The sequence below is a fragment of the Triturus cristatus genome, chromosome 9 (genome assembly GCF_964204655.1).
Source record: "Triturus cristatus chromosome 9, aTriCri1.1, whole genome shotgun sequence".
Taxonomy (NCBI): domain Eukaryota; kingdom Metazoa; phylum Chordata; class Amphibia; order Caudata; family Salamandridae; genus Triturus; species Triturus cristatus.
This window is the reverse complement of record NC_140592.1, coordinates 1224143077-1224168268: the sequence shown is the minus strand read 5'-3', so window position 1 is coordinate 1224168268 and position 25192 is coordinate 1224143077. Positions and strand designations below refer to the sequence as shown.

General features: G+C 50.8%; 1 protein-coding gene across 1 annotated transcript in view; it reads right to left on the bottom strand.

Annotated features, from left to right (window-relative positions):
- Positions 1–24338, bottom strand: part of PLEKHD1 (pleckstrin homology and coiled-coil domain containing D1) — a 223691-nt gene extending 199353 nt beyond the window's left edge. The window contains exon 1 of the mRNA XM_085627306.1: positions 24124–24338. Within this exon, the coding sequence (XP_085483432.1) occupies positions 24124–24266 (143 nt within the window). The 5' untranslated portion in view covers positions 24267–24338. The remainder of the gene's footprint in view (positions 1–24123) is intronic.
- Positions 24339–25192: the final 854 nt, after the last annotated feature.

Genomic DNA, 25192 nt, shown 5'->3' with positions numbered 1-25192 from the left:
CAGTGGATGGCGATGGCTTCTCGTTCAATTTGAGAGTACCGCTGCTCTGTTTCGGTCAGGGACCGGCTGGCGTAGGCGATGGGGGCCCACTCCTCATTGTCCTGGAGTTGTGTCAGGACTGCTCCCAGCCCAAACGGACTCGCGTCCACTGCCACGTTGGTGAGCTTTGCCGGGTCGAAGTATGAAAGGGTAGTGTCCGCTGACAGGGCCGCCTTCGTCGCTTGGAACGCCTGCTCTTGTTACGGGCCCCACTGCCACGTGGTGGACGACTTGGTCAGCTCCCTGAGGGGTTTGGTGAGGTTGGAGAGGTCCGGAATGAAGCGGCCGCAGAAATTGACCATGCCCAGGAAACTCCGGGCCTCCGAGATGTTCGTCGGAGCTGGGGCGTCTTGGACATCCTTCACCTTGTCCGGGTCTGGGGCCACCCCTTGGTCCGAGAACGTATACCCGAAGAAACTGATCTTGTTCTGCAGGAACTGGCACTTCTCCCGGTGCAGGGTCACGCCTGACTCCTGGATCCTCTTGAGGACCCCTCTCAACCGCTGATGGTGTTCCTCTATGGTTGACGCATATATGAGCAGATCGTCACTCACATTGAGCACGCCAGGGAGCCCACTGAGTACCTCTCTGATGGTATTTTGGAATACCTCGGCGGCACTTGAAATGCCGAAGTTCAGGCGCCGATACCGTCTGAGGCCCACGTGGGTGGAAAAAGTGGTGATGTACCTCGAGTCCGGATGGAGTGGTAGCTGGTGGTAGCCTGACCGTAGGTCCATTTTCGAAAACCACCTGGCCCCGTTCAGCTCCCCCAGGATGTCATCAATGGTGGGCGTCAGGTGTCGCTCTCTTTTGACCGCGGCGTTGGGGAGGCGCATGTCTACACAGATGCGGACTTGTCCTGGCTGCTTCGGCTTCCTGGCGATGACGATCGGGGATACCCACGGGGTTGGCCCACTGACCTTTTCAATGATGCCTTGTCTCTTCAGGGCCTCTAGCTCCTCTTCGACCTTCTGCCGCAGGTGGAAAGCAATTCGCCGGTGCCTCAGGGCCACTGGCTGGACCGACGGGTCGATGTGTAGGGATACTTCCTTCCCTTTCAGGCATCCAATGCCGTTGAAGACTTCTCCAAACTCTTCTAGGATGGTGTCCAGTTCCTCCTCCAAGACTGCCATGGCGAACGATATCAACCTCAATTCTTCGGCCGATTGCCCGCTCAGCAGCATCCCGCTGCCCTCTTCCGTGACATAGACGGTGGTGCTGATGCTCCTCTCGCCATGTTGTATCTCTGTTTGGAAGCACCAAATGAGGGGGATGGGCGTCTTCTGGCCATATGCGAACACTCTAATCTTCGCCCCTCTCAGCGGGGGTTTGGCCCGCAGTTGGTGGTAGACATTGGCAGCCATCAGCTCGATGGAGGCCCCAGTGTCAATCGTCGCCTTTACTTCCTGTTGTTGGACTAGTATGCGACATTTCGGAAGTCGGCGCTTCTTCTTCTGTGGTTGGTGGATTGCAAACACGTAGTGGACTGGGTATTCTTCGGTGTCGTCGTCCATGTCTTCGTTGTCTGCCTCTTCGCGTACCGCATGGGCCGCCTCCTTCTTGGCTCTGGTGGACCGGCATACCGCCGCAAAGTGGTTCATCCACCCGCAGGCGCCGCACCTTTTCCCTCTGGCCGGGCAGTCTTGCATGCGGTGGGGTTGGCCGCCACAGTACCCACAGTCTTTCTTCTTGGCCTCCGGTTGCCGGTTGCCGTTTCCCTCCGGTTTGCCTCCCTTTTGGCCGCACTACGTTCACCGCTTCCGCCACTTGCACTTGCTCCGTCTTTACAGGGCGATGTAGGGCTGCCTCCATGTGCGAGGCTCTTGCTTGCGACAACTCCTTTGACCGTCCGAGGGTGAGGATGTCCGCCAGGGGCTTTCCTTCTTCCTGGAGGACCGTGACGCGAAGCTTAGACGAGTAGCACCCCTGTATGATCTGCCCTCGGATCTCTTCCTGTTCATCGCGGAACCCACACGTGCTGGCTAGCTCCTTCAGCCTGCCATGGAACGTATCCAGAGACTCGTCCGCCTCTTGCTTGGCCTGACGGAAGATGAACCTCTCATAGTCTCTGTTCGTCATGGGCTCAAAATGGGCGTTGAGCGCGTTCAGCAGTGTGTGGTACGTCTTCGGCGTGGCTTCCACGAGCGTTTTGTAGATGCGGTGGATGTCTTTACCTCCTAGGTGGAGTAGCAGTGCTCTGCGCCTTTCCCTCGCGATGCCAGCCCCTTCGAAGTAGAATTGCAGGCGGTCTGTCCAATCCTTCCAGCGCGGGGCGAGGGACGACGGGGCACCATCAACGACAAACGGCTCAATGGCGGGAATGGACGCCATCTTGGCACGTGCGCAGCACGCGGTGAACGCCGGCTTCCTCTCCTCTGCGTCGACGCCACCTGGCCTGCACTCCCTCCGGGCGTTGTTCGGTGACCTCCTTCGCGCTGCTGCACCAACCGGGGGCGCGCCTACCTCCGGACGTCGTCCGCGGGACTCTCTGGCGCTTCTGGGTCGAGGCGATCACACCCGGCATGGGCCTGGATCGGAGGAGGGCACGGTGGTCTGCAGACACCTCGTGGGGGCGTGTGCGGCACCACCCGGGCGAGACATACCCCTTCCAGGCAGTGGATTGGGGCACCAGGGCACACCCAGCAGATGTTTGGAAGGGCCCTCCGGGCACCTGCAGTGAACTTCACCAGGCCTCCTAGCAGGCTCAACCGAGTCACCATGAGGGAAGCAGCATGCACAATGGATTAGGCAGCCTGAGAGGACACAAAAAGCATTGTGGGGCGCCAAAACAGCACAGCAGGGCTCACTTGACCCCTCGTCGCCAGTGTAATGCTTCTAAATGCCTACATAGCATGGCAGCGCGATCGCGCTAAATAAGCACACGGGAGCCGGTCTAATTAGATTGCACACGCGGCTGCGACTCACTAGCCGAGGCCACGCCTCTTTATTATATCCCGCTAGCGTCTGACGTCACGCGTCAGCGCTAGCGCACCTCGGCAGCGCGGAAGGCTAGAACGCCTCGCGCGTGCCGAACATTACAGTCCCGTCCGGTTCCGTCTTGGAATTCTGGAACTTGTAGTCTTGTTTATCCCCGTATGAAATCAGGACTACAGGTCCCAGAAGTCGAAGTAAAAACCGGGGATGGGACTGACTAGTCACGCATGGACCTAGGAAACTTTGCAGCCATTCAATGTGGCAACACCTGTGCCCTTTTCAAAGTCTAAGTGCAGTCATAAAGAAGGCTTACCCTGGAAGATGTATGTGCCTCATAGCCCTCCTCCAGGAGCTGCCCAAACAGAGCGGACCCTCCTCCCGGAGCTGCCCAACCAGAGCGGACCCCCCCACCCACAGCTGCCCCTCCCGTAGCCCCCCTCCCAGAACTGCCCTGTGACACCCAGAGAAAGCTTCAGCCACTCCTGGCTTTTCAGCCCAGAGCACTTTTCATGCTGGGCTAATTTAGCCGTACGGTAAACATCAAACTTCAAGTCCCATAATGCACAGTACTTTTGACTAAAAGCTTGGACAGGCTGAGGGTGTTAGACATTACACGGGGCCACTTGGCGAAAGTAGCCCCCTGGCCCCTGCAGCCCTTGACTGGGGGGTTTCAGTCCGGAATTAATGAGGAGGCCGGAGCGGTGGTGTGTCTGCAGAGTTGTTATAGTTTCCACTTCTTAGGTTTAAAGATCTCAAGCCGGACCTCAGAATCATGTCCTAAGGAGGCTGCGGGCCGTAGTGTCAGTGGTCGTCACGTGGCCCTCGGATGCTATAAGTAAGCCTAGTTTCAGTCTGGTTCAAGTCGCATGGAATCAATTCAGTTTTTGATGCGTTCGTCTGCCTGCGCTCTCTGCATGGTTTTATCTCTTTATTTATTCATCAGCTGCTTTGCGTCTCTTCCTCTCCTGGGGTCTCTAGGGCACTTTACAGTGGGTACCTTCTGGCCCACAGTCTGGGGGCAGCCGGGGGCAAATGGTGTAAAATATTGAGACAATACAGCGCGGCGTGCTAAGCCCCCAACTCACCCGCATTTTTCCTATCTTCCATGTGGCCAGCTTTGCATGTGGCTGACTCCAACCCAGCCCTACCAGCCTGTCAATGAGCTCAACAACGGCCTGTTACTTCGTTCGTGACTGACTCTACACCAACCCCTCCTGTTTCAAACAAAAAGATCTGTATTGAGAGAGCCCGATCTCATTTTACACTCCTTTTCAGGATATATACCACCATGAGCCCCTTGCTATGGCTCTTCCAAGTAATTATCCACTCCAGTGAATTTAAGAAAAAAAGTGATTTCAGGCTGGCTCAGCGTCTCCATGGCAGAGGACTTTTATTAGAACTTTGAGAGCAGGAGACATTTCCATTATCGCAGGCGAATAACTCTTCCTCAACCTTACTGGCCTGCCCAGGCCCCGGCAGCATTATTAAACTCGGACCTGACTTGTGACTGACCTCGCTCCATCCATACTTGCCTCTCGGGTCTTTGGCTTGTCCCTGACATGTCACCGGCTTTTACCTGTTCCTAGCATCCTTCAGAGGTACCATTCTGCAAGGAGTGCCTCCTAATGGGTTTTATTTGTATGTAAACGTAAATCAATGCATGGTATCTCTGTATGTAATATATGCAATAAAGTACCCTCTACCATATATTTTAAGGATATTGCAACTCACGGAGGAGTTTTATAACTGCATAAGAAAAGGATGCTGACGTTTCTGCAAGGCATGCGTGGATTACGTCGGTATTTTGGGGGCAACTTGGAGACAGCATGCCCTGTGGGCAGGGGCGGCTCCTCTGCAATGGCGCAGGAGCATCGCCCCACTTGTCAGGGCCAGCAGCTAAAAAATAAACCGATATTTCATTATCGTTTTATTTTTATCCAGGTGGCTCAACCAGCGTGTGCAGGGAGGGGCGGGGCATGGGAGGGGGAGGAGGAGTGCTATGTGCACTCTCTAAGTGAGCATGTGTGTTTGGCCGGCCTTCTCAGTCCGACCAAAACACACATGCGCACTTAGGTTTGTATAACCCACGCTGCATTGAACATCCAGGCTGACTCCCTGTCCTGAGATGGCGTCTTTCCAGCCCGCTCAGGCCAAAATCCGCGCTGCTCTCCTAGCAGCGCGGGGATTGGACAGGGAGTCTGTGACGTGATCCCAGTGTCTGCTGGGACCAGAATGAGCCAGCACTGAGGCGCAACGCGGGAGGTAGGCAGCAGCAGGTAAGTTAAACTTTTTATTATTTTTAAACTCCCTCTCCCTCCCCTCCACTCCACTTTATTTATGTGTCAGCCGCCACTGGTGCCAGGGTTACCTCCCACTCCCTCCACTCCCTGGTGCCTCAGTCCCCCATCATTATTTGGCCCCCAATACACAAGCATTTAGCCTGCGCAATATCGGGAGGTTATAGTGGGCAGAGAACACATTAAGGATGTGTCACCTTGTGCACAAGGGAGAAAACGTGTGTGATGACGTCAGCCCTACGTGCCACTCTCCCTGTAGTACCTGCTGCAATCAGAGGTGAGTTCGGCCAGTTGTGGTCGCCTGGAAGTCCAACATTTTTCCAGCATTCAAATGGCGTCCAGTGTAGAACAAAGGACTGACAGACAGACACCTGGGGAATGGCAGCCACGTAGGATCCCTCAATTGTTGATGTTTTGTGTTTTTGCAGTTTTATGTACCGCGAGCTCGACCCGAAGGTATTGGAGCTCTTTACTCGAGCACCAGTTATATTACACAAGGTCACATTTTTTTTAGGCTTGCGGAGATTAGGTGATTTGCGCAGAATCATAGGATGTTGAGCCGACGCCGAGAATCGAACCGGTTTAACCAGCTCCAAGGCTTGCATCTCTTGGAGGTAATACCACATTCTCTCTCAATCCTTAGCAGATGGACACTCGTGGGTCGACAGATGGGTAAAGAGACAGAGTCAGTGTGTGTCCGCATGACCAACGGATTGAACCACGTGGAAGACTACACCGCCCCCCCCAGAGACAGTCACATTTTTTAAACACAGCTGATTATGAACAGACTGTAGCTTGCTTAAAGATTTTGTTGGAAACCCCCAAAAAGCAGAATTACAATAGTCGAGCCTAGAGTGGGCAAAGAATGACTAAAAATAGCAATAATCTGCTCACATCCAGAGGTGGTAAGAACATAATTCAACCAGAGTTGACATCTGGCTGGTCAGTGAGATGCCTGGTCCAGACCCAATGAAAGGGGCCATAACTTACTGTCCCATAAATTAAGAATATCAGCACATCTCCAAAAGCATCTTCTGGGAGCCTTTTTGGTCCTAAAGTAAGTTACGTGGGCCAGGATCTTGAAAGACCTGTGAAGCTTGCGCCACTGCATCAATTTCTGAGGTCGCCCAGGGACACGGGCTCAACCGAGTGATGCCCTCCGGAGCATCATCTTGCTGCAGGTCAGGAAAGCGAGAGGAAGAAGACGGAGGCTTTGATGTCCGCTCTAATCTCATTAACCTTATTAAAGACATCATCGGCAGTGACTCAGCCAGAGCCTGGGAGGGTTGGATCCCACTGGAGAGAGCTGGGGGTTGAGTATCTGCTGAACAGTCAAACAGCATCTCTGGCCCAGCATGGCTTGATCCAACTATTTAAGATGCAAAAAGCATTTTTTTGTGTTTTCTGTATAAAGTGGATGAAGATGTGCAGTTGAAGCGTAAAAGACTCTTTGATTTCATCGCTGTAGGAAGCGCCAGGCACAATCTAGACCCTCCGAGAACCGCCGAGAACACTGTGCTGAACTCTAGGACAACACTGCGCTGAACCCTAGGACAACACTGCGCTGAACCCTAGGACTTCTAGACTGAACTAGAGTCATATTGAGTCGTGGGGTGAGAATGGTCAAGGTATTTAGCGGGATGGTATATACTGGATCTGACGTCACCATAGAGGGAGATGAGGTTTATTAAGACCTATCAAGATGACAGGATTTTTCTCAAATTTGCACTTCGAGGCTGGTTGAGGCCTAGTTTGGAGCCTCCACACACATTATCTCCCGTCTCCAAGTTTGTGTGGGCGTTTGACTTATGTTGGCATTCTGGGGGTCAAACTGAAAAGATGGGCCCCTGAGGACACTGAGCCCCCCCCCCCCCCCCATAACAACGCAAAGTGTGTCGATGTGTGATAGTGCGGTCACAACATTATGGTCAACTTTAAATCATTCTGGGGCCCATCTACGTAGGAGACTGCAAAAAATAGTTCTGAAAAGGCCACGAAAATGACAACAGGTTGGAGTTCTGTGACATGCATTATGCAAAATATTTCTTTGGTACTTATTTTATTAGTAAACAATATTCTACAGGAAACCGAAGGCCTTACAGCTAAGCCACGAATTTTAGTTTTCACATCTGTTTAAGGCCCTGCATAGAAATATGTTGTTTCGGTATTTTCCCTTCTTGTTTAGAGTTTTCTTAAGGCCCTGTATAGAAATAGGTTGTTTCGGTATTTTCCCTTCTTGTTTAGAGTTTTCTTAAGGCCCTGCATAGAAATAAGTTGTTTCGGTATTTTCCCTTCTTGTTTAGAGTTTTCTTAAGGCCCTGCATAGAAATATGTTGTTTCGGTATTTTCCCTTCTTGTTTAGAGTTTTCTTAAGGCCCTGCATAGATATATGTTGTTTCAGTATTTTCCCTTCTTGTTTAGAGTTTTCTTAAGGCCCTGCATAGAAATATGTTGTTTCGGTATTTTCCCTTCTTGTTTAGAGTTTTCTTAAGGCCCTGCATAGAAATAAGTTGTTTCGGTATTTTCCCTTCTTGTTTAGAGTCTTCTTAAGGCCCTGCATAGAAATAAGTTGTTTCAGTATTTTCCCTTCTTGTTTAGAGTCTTCTTAAGGCCCTGCATAGAAATATGTTGTTTGGGTATTTTCCCTTCTTGTTTAGAGTCTTCTTAAGGCCCTGCATAGAAATATGTTGTTTCGGTATTTTCCTTTCTTGTTTAGGGTTTTCTGGACATTTTATTTGTATTTAGTTACGAATTAAACGTTTAGACCAGAAACATTGCACACAGTAGCTAAGACCTGCATGAAATCACACATGGAGTGATGGTTAGGTAGATCAGTGGCTGGGAGTGAGTGGTGATGAATGAGACCGCACAGTGAGTGCACATCACATATGATGGGTTAGTTCGTGAGTCAAGGCGTCTTTGCCGCCTCTGGTGTCGGTGACCTGCTGGTCACTCGTTTCATTCACTGCCGTGCTTGCTCCTCAGGGCAGGTACATCAGCTCTGATTCTAAGCCTACTCTGCTTTGTCAATATCTAAAGCCTGGAGCTGCGTTCTGGCGGCCGTAGGTCTCTGCTAGTTGAGCCTGTCCTCTTCTACCTCACATTTAATTCTCACCTTGTTTAATCTGCAGGAGGCCAATGTGTGACATCCCATAAACAAAGCCTTCCCGCATCCCCTAATGTGCCCTCCCGCTCATCCCCATCGTTCTCGGTAGCGCAAGAGCTCAGGTGGCGCAAGCGTAGTTTGAGGGGCAGCGGCTGGTATCCAGGGCTCCATTGCTACCCTGCTAGGTTTCATGATATAAATGGCAAGACGTACCCACATGTACCCGTCCAAGTGAGACATAGCCAGCGCCTCGGTGCTCGTCTCACGTGGGCAGGTGATCACGGGTGTCCGAGTGAGGGTGAAAGTTGGCCAGCTTAGCTGATCTGTTGGTGAGTGGAGTGAGAGAGAGCAAGACTGAATGCAAACCTACTGATCTCACTGGGGTGGAGACTGAGGGGAGCAGTCATTCCACACTCAGCTTGCCAAGAGTCAGTGGAGCAAATTTGTTCTGACATCTGGGGGTAATGAGGTGAAGTTCTATTTTCAGTTGGACGAGCATTAGGAAGTTGACGGATGTCAAGTGTTGGAGTTTCACAACGCAGGATCCGAGGGCGAGGGTATCATCGATGGTGGCGTTTTTAGGTGCAGTTAAGGATCATCTCCTTTCGATGTGTGGAGTAATGGAGACGACTCCCTTCGAACAATAAACTCAGCGACTCAAGGTAGAGCTGAAAGCAGAGGGTACTAGAACAGAGCCTTGGGGACCACCGAACAGGATCACTGCTCTTCTCACATGCGCGACCCCATCATCACCAGCTAAATCGATTGGTTGGAAGAGAGAAGAAGCATCTCAAGACCTGGTCACGAAAGACCATGCGGTGCTGTCGGCTTGAGGACGAACTGGCCAAAGGTCACCGAGAGCTTAGTTAGAAAGAGCAAGGACCAATCTCTCTGGCCCAGTTTTCGATGCACATCACCCAGCCTGTTTCAATGATGCACCTGGGACATATACTGATTCATAGTTTGCTAGCAGGTATTCTTTAGTGATGAGTTGATTGAACTTATATCCCTCAGTCACTGACTGTTCGAAGAACCGACAGATTTGAAACAGATGTAAGTTTTGAGACGAGGGTTGTATCAACGATTGCCTTTTCAACGTTGGAGTAATCTGTACAGCTATTAGGGGAAGAGCCAAGGGCTGGAAGCAGAGGAGGTCTGTTGAGTGCCCTTCTTGATTACCCGAGGAAAAGGCGGCTCCTCCAGGTAGCCACAGTGCCACCGCGCACAGTATGCAGTGTACAGTAGTATACATGAAAAACATGAAGTGTCTCCTTGAGAAGGTGCCAGTTAGGAGGAAAAATCCACAAAGGAGAAAAACCTCCTTTGGGAATCTAGTTGCTCCTGCTGCTTGAACATTGAGATCAGTGCAGGGCGCAGCTTCCATTGGTGCAGTAGGTGCAGTAGCACCAGAGCCCAAATGCCCACTTAACCCTGATTGTTTCTGTATTTTATAATTCAAGCAGCAGCCAGGGCTACATTTGCTTCCTTGCACTAGGGTCCATGGCTCACTGACTACGCAGCTGGATTAGTGTAGGAAAAATCAGCAAGGCACCAAACTACTCTTGACATCAGAAAGGAGCCAATCAGAATTCAGATGAAGAATCTGGAAGACAGTCAAAGCAGCCAGATGCAAAAATCAAGGACAAAAATTGTAATATATAAAAAATAAGAGGATGAATGTGTTGCAATGCATCGAGCCCATCGAAACACCTTGTCAAATGTTAACAGTATTAATCGGAACCGACATCACAGGAAATAACTGTATGCCATCTTGGATTGGGAACCTCTGTTAAAATGTTATGGACACCCACCATTTTAGAGAAGACTGGTTATGTGTCTTAACCACACCCCTTTCTGGAATCATGGCATTCCCCAGGTAGACAAAGGAGAACCCAAGTTTGACATCTATTGGCCAGCTTTACATTTCACTGTACCACAACCGGCATCCTAGCCTGGTACCCAGACTAGCTCACAGTACAATCCTCCAGCCTTCCATGTGTGCAGTGACACCAGATTTGTTCAGGCGGCTTGTCGCTCATGAACACGTCAATCACAGTGTCTCATCATAACACACCTCCTGTCAGTGTGGACTGCGATCCCTTCCCATCGGCCCGCTCAATGCTGCTGGTAAGTCCCGCCAGATTCTTCTCACAACAGTTGCAACATGAAGACTTCCTGCGGGTACCAGGTTCACTCAAAGAGATGGAAGTTGCGCCCAGAGAATGTCCATCTAGTAATGGAAGGTTTGAGGTGTTTAAAATAATCTTGGAGATTGGCTCTTGTAATGGGAGAAAAGGTGACCCAAGGAGTATTTCAAAGGGAAATGCAGAGGTTCACACGTCTAGGGGGAGCCGGGCTTATGGCGGTGATGCCGGGGACCGAAACGGGGGTTGCAGCGCAGGTAGCCACGACCTTTAGGGCAGGGTCATCTGTGAGGTTTGTTGACTGGGCTCGGTGCCCGGAAGCATTAGAATGCGTCCGCGGTCGTACCCAGTGATGTGATTGGCCCAGTGGTCGAAGTGGGGAAAAAAAAGTAGGGGAACTGTGGGCGAAGAATCAGAGGCGGGAATACCCTGAGGATTGGATCAGTGGGCGGAGCTAGAGGTGTGGCCAGGATTTGCAAAACATCCCAATGTTTAGTATTTGTTTGGTATTTCACTGACCAGTTATAGCTTATTATGTTATGTAATTCAACCAATGGATACACATGATTATTTAACGATTAATAGGAGTTATTGACATTAAAATAAATTCACAAAGTGGGATATGTTTCTAATCACAGAATGTCCCAAATATGCTTAAAAGTGGAAGCACAAGCCATTTGTTTCGGAGCCATGGATTTTCTGTTGTCAGCAATATACACAGAGACAATCAATTTTACGTGTGTTAATCACTGTATAGGAAATGTTACATAAGACAAAGGACTACAAGGTGTAGGAGTCACATGACAACCATATTAGTAGGCAGTATAGTTTAATAGTGATTGATCTCGAGAAACACAAACTCAGAATTTAAAACTTAATACCATGATTGGGGATTCACTTTAATAATCATTACTGATTTCTATCCAAATGAACACTTTTTCAACATTAGGATAATCAAAGGCTTAGGGAAAAAACCATAAAGCTCTAGTTTATACCTTGCAGTTTGTATGCAGCTCTATGATGAAAGTTAATAGCTCACTGTTCTTTAACTTATAAACTGCAAGTAGCAAAAGGATCTTACTGACAAAAGCAGAAACCCACTGACCTATTTACAATATGTGCACTTTGTGATGGGCATGGTACATGTTCTTAGCAGCAGGCACATTAACCCTCTGCGCTATCTTTCCATGAGTCAAAACTTCCACTAGACAATGCTCCGAGCTCGCTCTAGTAAGACGTTTATTCACCGGAGTTATCATGACATTTTTATTATTGTCGAAAATTGCTGTAGGCCAGGAAGGAGGCAGCAAGTGCTTTTAAAACCTTTATATTCAACGCCCCCACTCAAAGTCAGCACCCGTTGCAGTCGCACCACCCTAGTACCAGCTCTTCTGAGTGGTCCTGTGACCTCACTGATGCTCTAGGGGAGGGGTACTCACAAACTTTCTCTTGGGGGCCAAATTTACAGTGTGGTTTGTGGCCGAGGGCCGCACCTTGTGGGTGGGGTCATTGGGGGAGGGGGCGGGACTAGAGCAACAAAAAAAACTGTGACCATGAGGTGGAACACAGGTCCCTGCAGCGGACGCCTTCGTCCACTGAGCCACCGGACCCGGCATACACACATCTCTCTCTCTCTCCCTCTCTCTATCTCCCTATCTCCCTCCCTCCTCCGTCTCCCTCCGTCCTCCGTCTCCCTCTCTCCGTCTCCCTCCCTCTCCCTCCGTCTCCCTCCCTCTCCCTCCCTCTCCCTCCCTCTCCCTCCATCTTCCTCCCTCCTCCATCTCCCTCCCTCCTCCATCTCCCTCCCTCCTCTGTCTCCCTCCCTCTCTCTCTGTCTCTCTCCCTCCCTCTCTGTCTCTCTCCCTCCCTCTCTGTCTCTCTCCCTCCCTCTCTGTCTCTCTCCCTCCCTCTCTGTCTCTCTCACTCCCTCTCCATCTCCCTCCCTCTCCGTCCCCCTCTGTCTCCCTCCCCCCTCTGTCTCCCTCCCCCCTCTTTCTCCCTCCCCCCTCTGTCTCCCTCCCTCCCTGTCTCCCGTCCTCTCTCTCCCCCTCTCTCCCTCCCTCTCTCCCTCTCCCTCCCTCTCCGTCTCCCTCTGTTTCCCCCTCTCTCTCCCTCTCAGTCTCCCTCCCTCTCAGTCTCCCTCCCTCTCAGTCTCCCTCCCTCTCAGTCTCCCTCCCTCTCAGTCTCCCTCCCTCTCAGTCTCCCTCCCTCTCCGTCTCATTCCCTCTCCCCGTCTCATTCCCTCTCCCCGTCTCATTCCCTCTCCCCGTCTCATTCCCTCTCCCCGTCTCCCTCCCTCTCCCCGTCTCCCTCTCTCTCCCCGTCTCCCTCCCTCCCGTCTCCCTCCCTCTCCCCGTCTCCCTCTCTCTCCCCGTCTCCCTCCCTCTCTCTCTCCATCTCCCTCTCTCTCTGTCGCCCTCCCTCTCCATCTCCCTCTCTCTCTGTCGCCCTCCCTCTCCATCTCCCTCTCCGTCTCCCTCTCCGTCTGTCTCTTTGCCTCTCTGTCTATCTCTGCCTCCATCTGTCTGTCCCTATCTCTGCCTATCTGTCTCTGTCTGTCCCTGTCTCTGTTAGTCTCTATCTCTAAATGTCTCTGTCTGTTTCTGTCTCTCCCTACTGCCCTCTGTCACCCTCTGTCCCCTTACCTGACTCTCACACCCTGCTGTTCTCTTGTCATTCTTTGTCACCTCTACCCCCCCCCCCCTCCGCTTGTGTGGCAGCTGAGGCAGCTTCCCTTCCCGGGCACACACACAGCCCCACCCGAGTACTTCACAGGTCTTTAAGAGACCATTTGCATGATAACGAGGCTTTGTTGTATTTCACCTCTTAGCGCCCCAACAGCTCCACTGGGACTATCGCTTGAATCCCTGGGCCCCCACAGAGCAGAGTCTGTGTTTGCTGACACTGTTTAAAAAAAAAAAAAAACCACCGGTACGATGTCTGCAAGGTCCGCGGGCCGCCAAGAAAGGCTTGCCGGGCCGCTGGCGGCCCGCGGGCCGTACTATGAGTACCCCTGCTCTAGGGTCTACTACTTCGTAGGACTGCCTGCAAGACTGGAGGTGAACTTCATTATGGATTGTGGTGGGCAAGCCTTCAAGGTGAACCCACACTTGCCACTGCTGGGGTTCACCTGCTGGTGCTAAGACACCAGGGCTTCTAAGGTCTTGCGCAGCCTTCTAAGGTCTAGCTTTGGAATGTGCTCCCTCAGGATAGTGGTCTGGGGGACTGCCCATGAAGGCTGAACCTGGTTCCCCCAGTTCTAAATTCGGCAGCTCTGCCCCTAGTGCTACATCCGCTCCCTCACTGAACACCATACTGCCCCACTGAGAGAAATTCACACTGCCTTCAACTACAATCCAATTTGACCTGCTATAAACAACTGGATGTGACTCAATTCAAATTAAGCACCAGGCAACAGTAATATGCAGCCTAGAGGAAAAAGCAAACACTCATTGGGAATGAAAGATTAAATGAAGCTTGTGAAATGTAAGCAGGAACAACATGGTGAACTTAATGCTCACTATTCAGAAATCAGTGGGTGCTTCTGCCTGAAAACTACAGGGCCCAGAAAGGACCCATTTCAATGTCCGCTGCTTATATGCTTACAAAACATAAGCAGTATGGTTTAAAAAACTACATTTGTGAACACAAAGCCGCCGTACACATTTTGTTTTCCAATCCACCCATGAACCAGGTATTGCTGTACCTCCAGGTTTGGCGCACTTCCCCACCGGGGGAATAACAGCGCTTCACTGGCAAACTCAGTAAAGTGACGCTAATGTTTTTGGGGTTTGAATAAAACCGATCTGGCCACTTTAAAGAACACTCCGCCTTGCTTTATTTAGTTATTGATTTTTCCTATTTTGAACCTTTTATTTCCGAGGCTGCACTTAGGAATAGAAAAATGTCAAAACGGCATTTCCAGCAAAAGTTTTCTTTTTTACATCCATTTCACAGGGGATCAAATGAACGACAGGAAGAAAGAGAGGGTGAGAACCATTTCTTGAGTGACGGTTTTCGGTAAGTGAGGAGGAGTTACACAGACAGAGAGGGAATAGGAGTAAGAAAGAGGGTGAGAACCATTTCTTGAGTGACGGTTTTCGGTAAGTGAGGAGGAGTTAGACAGACAGAGAGGGAATAAGGGTAAGAAAGAGAGGGGGGGGCAGCTACCAGCGGCAGAGCAGAAGCGGACTGTCCTTGTCTCGTCTGGGCAGGAAGTAAGAGACGGAGACCTTTTCCTTCCCTGCTCCCCGCCCGGCCCCGAACAGCCACTAATGCCAAGCCCTCTTTGTAGGCCTTGGATATTTCTTACGTCCAGGGACTCACGTTCAACATAAAAAAGTTGGGGAACGGAATCTATAGAATTAAAGAAGTAGGGGCACGCCGTGCCCTGCCGTTCCCGCCCACTTCGACCACTGGATTGGCCCTTGCCCTTTAAAAGGTGCCACGAGGCGGGTGGCAGGTCTCTTCTGGGGGGGATGGCGTCACAACAGGACCTTGTGACGCCATCCCCCCCATGAGTCTCCGGGGAGCAGCATGCTTGATGGCCGCGACTCAGCAGCCACAGCCGTCGCAATTTGCTTTGGTGCCCCTGGCATCCGCACGAGTTAGAGAGCTTGTTTCCCCCCCACCCCCCACCATCCCCAGAGCAAAGAGGGAGTGCTCCATCTTGTGGCATAGCAGAAGAGGCACAAATGTAAAGTTTGGTAATCTTGCTGAGTTAAGTCATCTGGGCTTTATTGGAAGTCGTGGTAATGGCTTGTCATGTGTAACACCTTTTCTCTTGCAGGTCATTGTAGTATGGCGTATTTATGTTCTCTGCTTTTCAAGGTCAGATTAATGTGGTATTTCTGTTGGATGGCGGGGGAGATCATGATTGGTGGGACAGTTCGGTCTATGTAAGGCCCCCTTTTATACCAAAGTAACGTGCTGAATCACTGGACCCTCCAAGGGGTGCTGGCAGCAAGTCGAAGAAAGGTTGCAGTGGGGTGGAGGGTTGGGGGCGGTTGTTTACACGCGGCCCTTACCTCCCACCCACCTGTGCATCCTCAGTGGGCACAAGCTAGCACAGGCCCTTGGGGGGAGGAAGATGGGTGTATGGGGGCCGTAGGGAGGTATCCTTGCAGGCAGACGGGCCCCCTGCACAGGTTTTCCCGCTATGGGAAAATGGTGTCCAAGTGGTATTGGACAAGGGGTTCTAAGAGGAAGTGTCCCGGAACCAGTCGTGATCTCACTCAAAAGATGTTTGTGATGGATGCACAGGAACAATCTTAGTTTTGGTTAGGTAACTCCCATGTATTAGCGACTCTTTTAAGGCTAGGACTTAACTCTGTAAGCAAAAGTGTCAAATTATGGGTTATTGTGCATACAAATGACATTCTGATTTTTTTCTGTTTATATGTTTTAATAAATATGGCTCGGGGTTTAACGGCTCCTAACCCAAGGAACTTGATTTTTGTATTCATGGTCTCCTACCAGGGGTGCGAAGGTGGGTGGGTGCTTTGGAGAGGGGGTTTGCTCCAAGGGACAAATGCGACTACCTGACCATATGAACTAGGACTAATGTTATCTCTAATGGAACTTAAGTGCCAATGTCCAGGCAGAGAAGACATGCTGTAGGTGACAGCTGCAGAGGTTGGCACCCCTGCAGACTCTCAGTGTCAGATACCATTTCACAAGGCAAGTGCGGCAATAAACAAGCATTGTCAAGCCAATAGGGCAAGCATGACTAATTACCGATCCCTGTGCTTGTTGGACAATCTACTCTCCATCAGTTTGCCTCAGCCTTCAGTGCTTTGAGCTTTTTCCATGGGGTCATGCAGAGTCCAGCCAAGTGTAGTGAAAGATGAGGGTAGACACCCAAAGCATGAAGAATGGGACATGAAGATTCCAGTGTATCAGAAAGGTACTGAAATATTGGGTATAAATACAAAACTGTGCCCTGGGGTAACATCTGAAAGTGTTGTTGACACATATTGTTAGTCCAGCTGGTTTCAAAATCAGTTCCATCAGGGATACTGCCAATAAATCCATATCGAGCTGGCATTCTGCGCCCGCTGCACCATTGTGTATCTCCGGTTGCCTCCGGGAAAGTCATCTAGTCCTCACTTGGTGAAAACATTCATGACATTTCAAACATTCATTGACTCGGAGAGCAACAGTGAGCAACTGGGGTAAAGGCTGGCAACTGGCTGCAGAATGTAAGCACTGTATTGTATTGTATTTTATTCTTATATCGCGCAGCTGTCACCCTACGGGTATCCTGGCGCTAGAACTGAGATGGAAAAAAGACTTTTAACCAACCAAGTGTCCACAAACAAAGACGGGAAAAAAAGGAGAGATAGAAAAGGCAAAGGCCTTGTGACATATGTATGTGGTAGTACATATCGTAAACCTAAACAAAGGGCAGAGGAGAGCTGTACAGGGTCAAAGGCAAAGGTACGGTCAACAAGTGATTGGAGAGGTAGCTTGGTTCTGGGAGCAGTAGTGGTCTGTCACTGCACTGTGATGTAGTGTTCTTTAAAGAGATGTTATTTTAGGTCCTTGGCACATAGACGGGCAAGGCCTGTTGCCTGGTTTATTTTTTGCACTTCTTCGTCTCCAGTCTGATGGTGTCCTACTGCTGCCGAGAGCCACCAGAGATGGTGATCTCAGCCACATAGGCAGGGGTGCTGGTTTTGAAGAGGGTGCAGTCCACAAGGGCAATGAGAAACAGAAACAGGCCAGGGGTTCCCTTTACTTTCTTTGAGAGGGAGTTAACAGAAAGCCCCGTTCCCACGGTCAAGAGTGGATACAGCAGACACTATTGGTCAACACAGCTAAAATGAGCCGAGATGAAGGCATTATTGAAAATAGCCAATATGTCTCATGTGAATGCAAATAGAGGTCCCAGGTGTTCATTTTTTTTTCATTTCCACCTGGATTTATCTATTTCTATTTCTCTGCATTTTTTTTTACGTTTATCCATATTTTTAAAGTAATTTATTTTATTTAAAACGTGCCTGTCAGAAATATTTAAATGTTTAAAACATACATTACAATATAAGCAATAATTTGAGTAAATGAAGTAACATTCCTAATGATTTTGACAGTCTGATTTTGAAGAAAAGAGTCATTTCCCCAGTCGCACTGCGACATCCAAGAATGGCACTCACACCAGCGGCGGCTCCTCTGCCATGGCGCAGGAGCGTCACCCCGCCTGCCAGCACCCTCAAAAACTTGAAAAGTCAAACCATAAAAAAATGGGTTTAAACCCCATTTTATTATCGTTTTATTTTTCTTCTAAGTGACTGTGTGTAGAGTCTTGGGGGCGGAGTCAGGGGTGGCAATACTGGAGGGGGGTGGGAGGGTGGGCACCGTTATCAGCGCGCATTACAGTCTGGCTGGCCGGCTCAGGACGGCCAAACCATCATGCGCACTGAAGCTCTCTCCAACTCCAGCTGCGTCTCTGGGTTGAAAACAGCAGGCCCAGGCTCCCAGTCTGTCTGGGGGCACAAATACACGGCGCTCAGGCCAATGCTGAAGCTGCTCTTATGCATGAGAGCAGCTTCAGGATTGGCCGCAGGGCAGTCTGGGAGCCTGTAGAGGAGAGGAGCAGAAGAGCTCAGTGCTGGAGGGCGGCAGGTAAGTTCTTTTTTTCTTTTTTTATTTGTCTCCGTTGACCCCCATTTACCACCCCCCCAACATCTTTTCCTTGACACGAGCCGCTCATGACTCACACTAATAAATGGAAGGCTGAAGAATGGGTGTTTTATTGTTTTATGTGAGAGCCTGAAGTTGAAACTAGTCACTTTGAAAATGTTTAACTGCTAAACAAATCACTGTCGGATTTCAGCCCTAGAAGCGTCCATGTGTAACAGATGAAGGGCCCGAATTAGGCTTTGGAGGAATGCACCCCATTCGTCAGTGTGACGGAGGACATTACCTCCACTACCCTTGCGGATTACTGTCTGCCAAATTTAGAGATGACGGCGTTGTACCTTGAAAGAACCGCTATCACAGCCGTGCCCGTCAAAGTACATAAAGTGTACGGGGAGTCAACTGCCATTCAACATACTTTTAAACTTTTGTAAACTTTTCAGAAGCAGACTCACAAAGCAGGAGTCTGTTTTTGAAAAACAAAACACGAATGACCCCCCACACCAGGGGAGTTCTCTCCCAGGGTATGGGGGTAGGTATTTGTTTTTTTTCTAGTAAGTGATGGACAAAAATAGGACATTATAATGTCGAACCTACATAGGGTGAGTGGTGCAATGCCATTCCTCTGATGGCCCCTACTCTGTTGGGAGGTTGAAGGAAGCTTTCCATCAACAAAGCCAATGGAGGTTTCGGTGATGTAAAGTTTATGGTCAACCCGTCTCTAAATGAGGTGGACGGCCCAAGAGTTTGGCAGACGGGGGCTCTGCCATGTTTGCGGCATAGTGCCCGGCCCTCCAAACTGTAAGTCGGCCCCTGTAGTACCTGCAAACATTTGAAGCTGTTAAGAAACCTGCACCACCTTCACCCCTTTTCAGCCTGCACAGTCATTACCTGAGATTCGTGAGCGGCAGGATTAAGGGTCCCTAAAAAGAGGAAATTCTTTCTGCATTTTTTTCAGTTTTTCAAAATAAACATTGGGAAACACGTTTTCCATCTCTATTTTACTTAATAAAAAACACAAAAAACAAACCATCTGGAGCCTCAGTTACATCTCAGACAAAGTTCCAAGGCCACCAGGACTATCACTTACTATATATTATGGGACAGATTTACAAGAAAGCGATGCATCTGTAGAGATGCGTCACTTTCCCTGCACCACCCTGAGAACCTTGCAACACCATGGATGTGCCGTATTTACAATAAGTCGCACCATGGCGCAAGGATTGACAGATGCGTCATAAATTCTCACGCATCTGTTGGCGCAAAAGTTACGCATTGCTGGAGTTGTGTCGCGAACACAATGCAACTCCAGAAATGCATGTTGAGGCCTAGCCTCATTGTGCTGTGTCACTCCTTACGCCTGCTCCAAGCAGGCATAAGGTTTTGACGCAGTGGCGTCCTAGAAGTGGCGCAGTGCAATCTTGTAGCTTTCACTGCGTCACTTTTATGAGGCTTTCCTGCGTGGGAACGACCAACCTTCATACATTATACCTGACGCAGGTATAATGTGACGCATCTCCCTAGATGCGTCACGTTGTAAATGGGCCACATTTCTCCGCTGCCACTGCGTCACAAAAAGTGAAGCAACAACGGTGCAAAAATGAAGCAAGGGGCTTGTAAATCTGCCCCTATGACTATATATTGCTACCGAGGGCCCAAGTGAGAGTCCAACTGGTGGATTTCAAGAACTTCCGCCCCATCTCGCTCCTTCCCTTCCCTGCCAAAGTCATCGAGAAGATCGTCAACAAGCAACTGACCGCCTTCCTCGAGACGAACGGATCCCTCGACCCATCACAGTCCGGATTCAGAGCCAACCACAGCACCGAGACCGCCCTCATCGCAGCCACCGACGACATCCGAGCCCTGCTCGACAACGGTGAAACAGTGGCACTCATCCTCCTAGACCTCTCCGCAGCATTTGACACTGTCTGCCACCGCACCCTAGTCCAACGCCTCAACGACACTGGCATCCAAGGGAAGGCCCTGGAATGGATCATCTCATACCTCTCCGGCAGAACACAGAGAGTACGCCTCCCTCCATTCCTCTCTGAAGCCACCGGAGTCATCTGCGGCGTCCCACAAGGATCATCGCTCAGCCCCACTCTCTTCAACATCTACATGAAACCCCTCGCTGCCATCGCACGACAACACAACCTCAACATCATCTCCTACGCCGATGACACCCAGCTGATTCTCTCCCTCACCAGAGAGCCCGACACCGCCAAAACCAGCCTACACGAAGGGATGAAAGACGTCGCCAAATGGATGGACATCAGCCGCCTGAAACTGAACACGGACAAGACAGAAGTCCTCATCCTGGGACCGTCGCCCTCCGCATGGGACGACTCCTGGTGGCCCCCGGCCCTAGGCACCGCACCCAAGCCTACGGACCACGCACGCAACTTGGGCGTCATCCTTGACTCCTCTCTATCGATGACCAGACAAGTCAACGCCGTCTCCTCAACTTGCTTCCTCAACCTCCGCATGCTCCGTAAGATCTTCCGATGGATCCCGACCGAGACCAGGAAGACGGTCACCCAGGCCCTCGTCACCAGCAGACTAGACTACGGAAACACCCTCTACGCCGGTACCACAGCCAAGCTTCAGAAAAGACTTCAGCGTATCCAGAACGCCTCCGCCCGACTCATCCTGGACGTACCCCGACGCAGCCACATCTCAAGCCACCTGAGAGACCTGCACTGGCTCCCTGTCAACAAGAGGATCACCTTCAGACTCCTCACCCACGCACACAAATCCCTCCACGACCTGGGCCCAAGGTACCTCAACGACCGCCTGACCTTCTACACGCCCACCCGCCAGCTACGATCCGCGAACCTCGCCCACGCCGTCGTCCCTCGCATCAAGAGAGCCACCGCCGGGGGAAGATCCTTCTCCTACCTGGCGGCTAAGACATGGAACTCCCTGCCCGTCCACCTACGGCTGACCCAGAACCACCTCGCCTTCAGGAAACAGCTCAAGACCTGGCTGTTCGAGCAGTAGCAGACCCCCTCCCCCAAGCGCCTTGAGACCCTTCCGGGTGAGTAGTGCGCGATATAAATTCCTTGATTGATTGATTGATTGATTTTGCACACCGGCAAGCGCAGTAAACTCTGCGGGGCTTATTTACAAGCCCCTTGTGCCACCCTTACGTCACTTTTCCCATGTTCAAAATTACGCAAAAGTGGCGCAAGGGGCTTGGAAATCTGCCCCTGCGCATTTAGACATCTCTTCAATTGTGGCTGGAAATTACCGGCCAAATTTCAGCCTAAGTGGCCAATTTTCCAGTAGATTTACAGCCAATGGGCAACTCTGCTGGTGGGTTTTACGACAGGACCCTGTCTCACCACAGGAATTTTAAAATGCTGAGAATGCACCTCTAAAGAGAGGTAGGCCGCTGTCAACATCCCTAACCGCCCTGGCCACTGTTTGAAAAGTGAAGTCCAGGGTTCAATTGGTCCCTCAGGGCTCTGGGCCCCGGTACCACTGCACCTGCTGCACCAAGGGGAGCTAGGCCTCTGTTCCCTGCACCTGCTGTGGGGGGGGGGGGGGGGGGCTTGCAGGCAGCAGAGGGATTGCGTTCACAGTCTCTCGTTGCTGTTTCTTCCGTGTCTTCATTGTAGAGATATCTGAAGGATACCTCACTAATCATGGCGGATGTTCAGTTACGGACATGGCGGATTTACCGCCACCGGATTTGGCGGTTTAGCCTCCTCGGTAACAGATATAGCGGACGGCCCGGCGGATTTAGGTGGATTTTCTGCCAGTTGGTAGAACTCCAGATCAGAGGGAATTCCTCTGGGGCATCGGCGAGTTTTTTTCACCGCCCTCCTCTAATTCAGGCTCTACAGTTTTTAGATCTGCCATAAAAATTAATGAACCGCAACGTAATGGTCATTGGAGACCTTTCAGAGAACTGTTTTTAGCGCCAATTAGTTCCGGCTAAATGAACATGTCTCATTGGCCGTTTGAGGATGCTGCTGCACACAGGGCTTTGTGACTGATAGCGCTGTACGTGAGCAGGTCTCCTGGTGGCTGAGTGAGTCGGTGTGGAAGGCGGAGACTTGGAATGTAATCCTGGCTTCCTCACTAGACCGCGCTGTGTGATTTTAGGCACAGGGAGTGCCATCGACGACTTCGTGTGCGCCGCTGGAGAGTTCTATAAAGGCAGGTCGGCGCCTTGCTAGCTTCTGCGCTACTGTGCGTCACTTCAGCATCCTATGTTGGGGGTACGGGTGGGGGCGGCATGTGCGGGGACGGGGAGTGCATTATCAAACGCACCTCTTTGAAACCCCCGAACGAGACGGCACCCGCGGCCAATGAAGGTTTGAGAAGACACCTGGCACACCCGCCCCTCACATTCCACGACACCCTATATCACCGAAGAGCCTGGCCTTTAAAGCTAGGCAGTATGCCATGACACTGACTTAATGTATGGGCTCCATGGAAAACTTAAAAGGACAGCTGAGAGCATTTCTGTCAAACAGCTGCTTTGCCTTCCTATAGGGTCTTGTGAATTAACCCCTACAGCCAGACCAAACACTGACCTCTAAACCGCCTTATATAACATTGATACCCTATAGTTTTATCAAATATGAGCAGTTCCCTCCTTCCAAGCAACAGGTCATAACGTCCATATTCTTTAAGGGTTTAATATATACTTTCGTGGAGTGGTTCTCTTCCCCAGGGCACACGACATAACAGTGGTACTCTGAGGGGCTCTCGTAGAAAAATGTAGTGAGGGCAAAACTCCCTCTTTCTAGGTTACAGGACATGACATATGGGTGAGATTGTATAAGGTTCCTCTGCACCCTTTTATAAGAGCAAATACCCGCCTCCCGAGCTACAGAACACAGCACCGGCATTCTATAAGGGACAGCATCCTAAACGTATATGTGAACAGACCTTACCTTCAGAGCTACAGGATTTATATAGGATCAGCATTCTATAGGGGTTCCTTCACCTCCGTCACTTCTATAAGGGCAAGTGCCCGCCTTCTAGGGCACACGCTGAGGCATTACCATACACTAGGGGCTCATTCAGACATTCCTATAAGGGCAGGGGGTCAGCTTCAAGAGTACAGGGCAAAGTATAAGATAACATTCTATTGGGGTTCCTTCACCCCCTTCACTTCTATAAGGGCAAGTGTCTGGCTTCCAGGGTATACGACGAGGCACTGACATTCCCTAGGGGCTCATTCAGACTCTCCTATAAGGGCAGGGGGTCAGCTTCAAGAGTACAGGGGAAGGTATAAGATAACATTCTATAGGGGTTCCTTCAGAACATTTGCTCTTATTTTTTTAAGTCCCCCCAACCCTCCTGTAAAAGCAGGTGTCCGCCTTCCAGAGAAAGAACATAGCATAGGACTGTCATTCTATAGGGCGCTTTTACAACCACCTATAATTGCAGCGCCCCCTGCCACTCTGCAAAACATAGCATAGGATTGGCATCCTATAGGGCATCCTTTACACCATCCATAAGGGAAGGTCCTCGCCTTCCAAGTACAGGACATGGCATAGGGTTGACATTCTATAGGGGTTCCTTGAAAACGTGCTGTAAGGGCATGATACAGGACATGGCAAGTGACTGATATTCTATAGGTTTCCTTTACACCCTCCTATAAAGGCAAGATACAGGACATAACTATATCCTATATGGCTTTTTAAACCCTCCTATGAGGGCAGTACACAGCACATGGCTTGATTCTTTGCACCATCCATAAGGGAAGGTACTCGCCTTCCAGCTACAGGACATGGCATGGGGTTGACATTCCATAGGGGTTCCCTCAAAACGTCCTGTAAGGGCAGGGTACAGGAAGTAGCATAACATTTATATCCCATAGGCTTCCTTGACATCCCCCTGTAGGGGCGAGGGCGTCCCGGCTCCGTGTGCACAGGCGCCCCGCTTGTGGTGCCCGGTGCCCACAAGCCACCAGCCCCTAAGCCCCCGCTCCGGCGCCGCTCCTCACCTCCTGGACCACTTGCCCGTCTGGCGGCCGAAGGGTTTCTTCCAGAGCACGCCGAAGAGCTGCACCTTGGTCCGGATGTCCAGGGCGTCCGAGTCCCCCTGGTCCAAGGAGGGCGACGGGGACACCGACTTAGACGAGAACATCTCTCCGTCTGCGGAGGCTCCGGAGCGGGCGAGGGTCCGGCGGGGCGGAGGGATGGGACTCGGTGGAGCGGAATAACGGGGCCAGCCTCGGGCGGAGGGAGCAGGGAGTGCGGAGGGAGAGAGGCAGGGATGTTTTCAATCAATATCTGGGCTGCTGAGTCAATTACCTGCCTCCCGGCCCCCTGGCGGCGGGGCGTGTCCGCGGAGCATCCTGGACTGATGACAGCCTGTCCACTTGATAACCCGAACTGATAACTGCCTGTCCACTGAGCATCCTGGACTGCGTGCCCAGTGAGTATCCTGGACTGATAACATCCTGTCCACTTAATATCCTGGACTGATAACAGCCTGTCCACTGAGCATCCTGGACTGATGACAGCCTGTCCACTGAGCATCCTGGACTGATAACAGCCTGTCCACTGAGCATTCTGGACTGATAACATCCTGTCCGCTTAATATCCTGGACTGATAACAGCCTGTCCATTGAGCATCCTGGACTGATGACAGCCTATCGAACTGAGCATCCTGGACCGATAACAGCCTGTCCACTGAGCATCCTGGACTGATGACAGCCTGTCCACTTGATATCCCGGACTGATAACTGCCTGTCCACTGAGCATCCTGGACTGCGTGCCCAGTGAGCATCCTGGACTGATGACAGCCTGTCCACTTCATATCCCGGACTGATAACTGCCTGTCCACTGAGCATCCTGGACTGCGTGCCCAGTGAGCATCCTGGACTGATAAAATCCTGTCCACTCAATATCCTGGACTAATAACAGCCTGTCCACTTAATATCCTGGACTGATAACAGCCTGTCCACTTAATATCCTGGACCGATAACAGCCTGTCCACTTAATATCCTGGCCCGATAACAGTGTGTCGAGTGAGCATCCTGGACTGGTAACTGCGTGTCCACTGAGCAT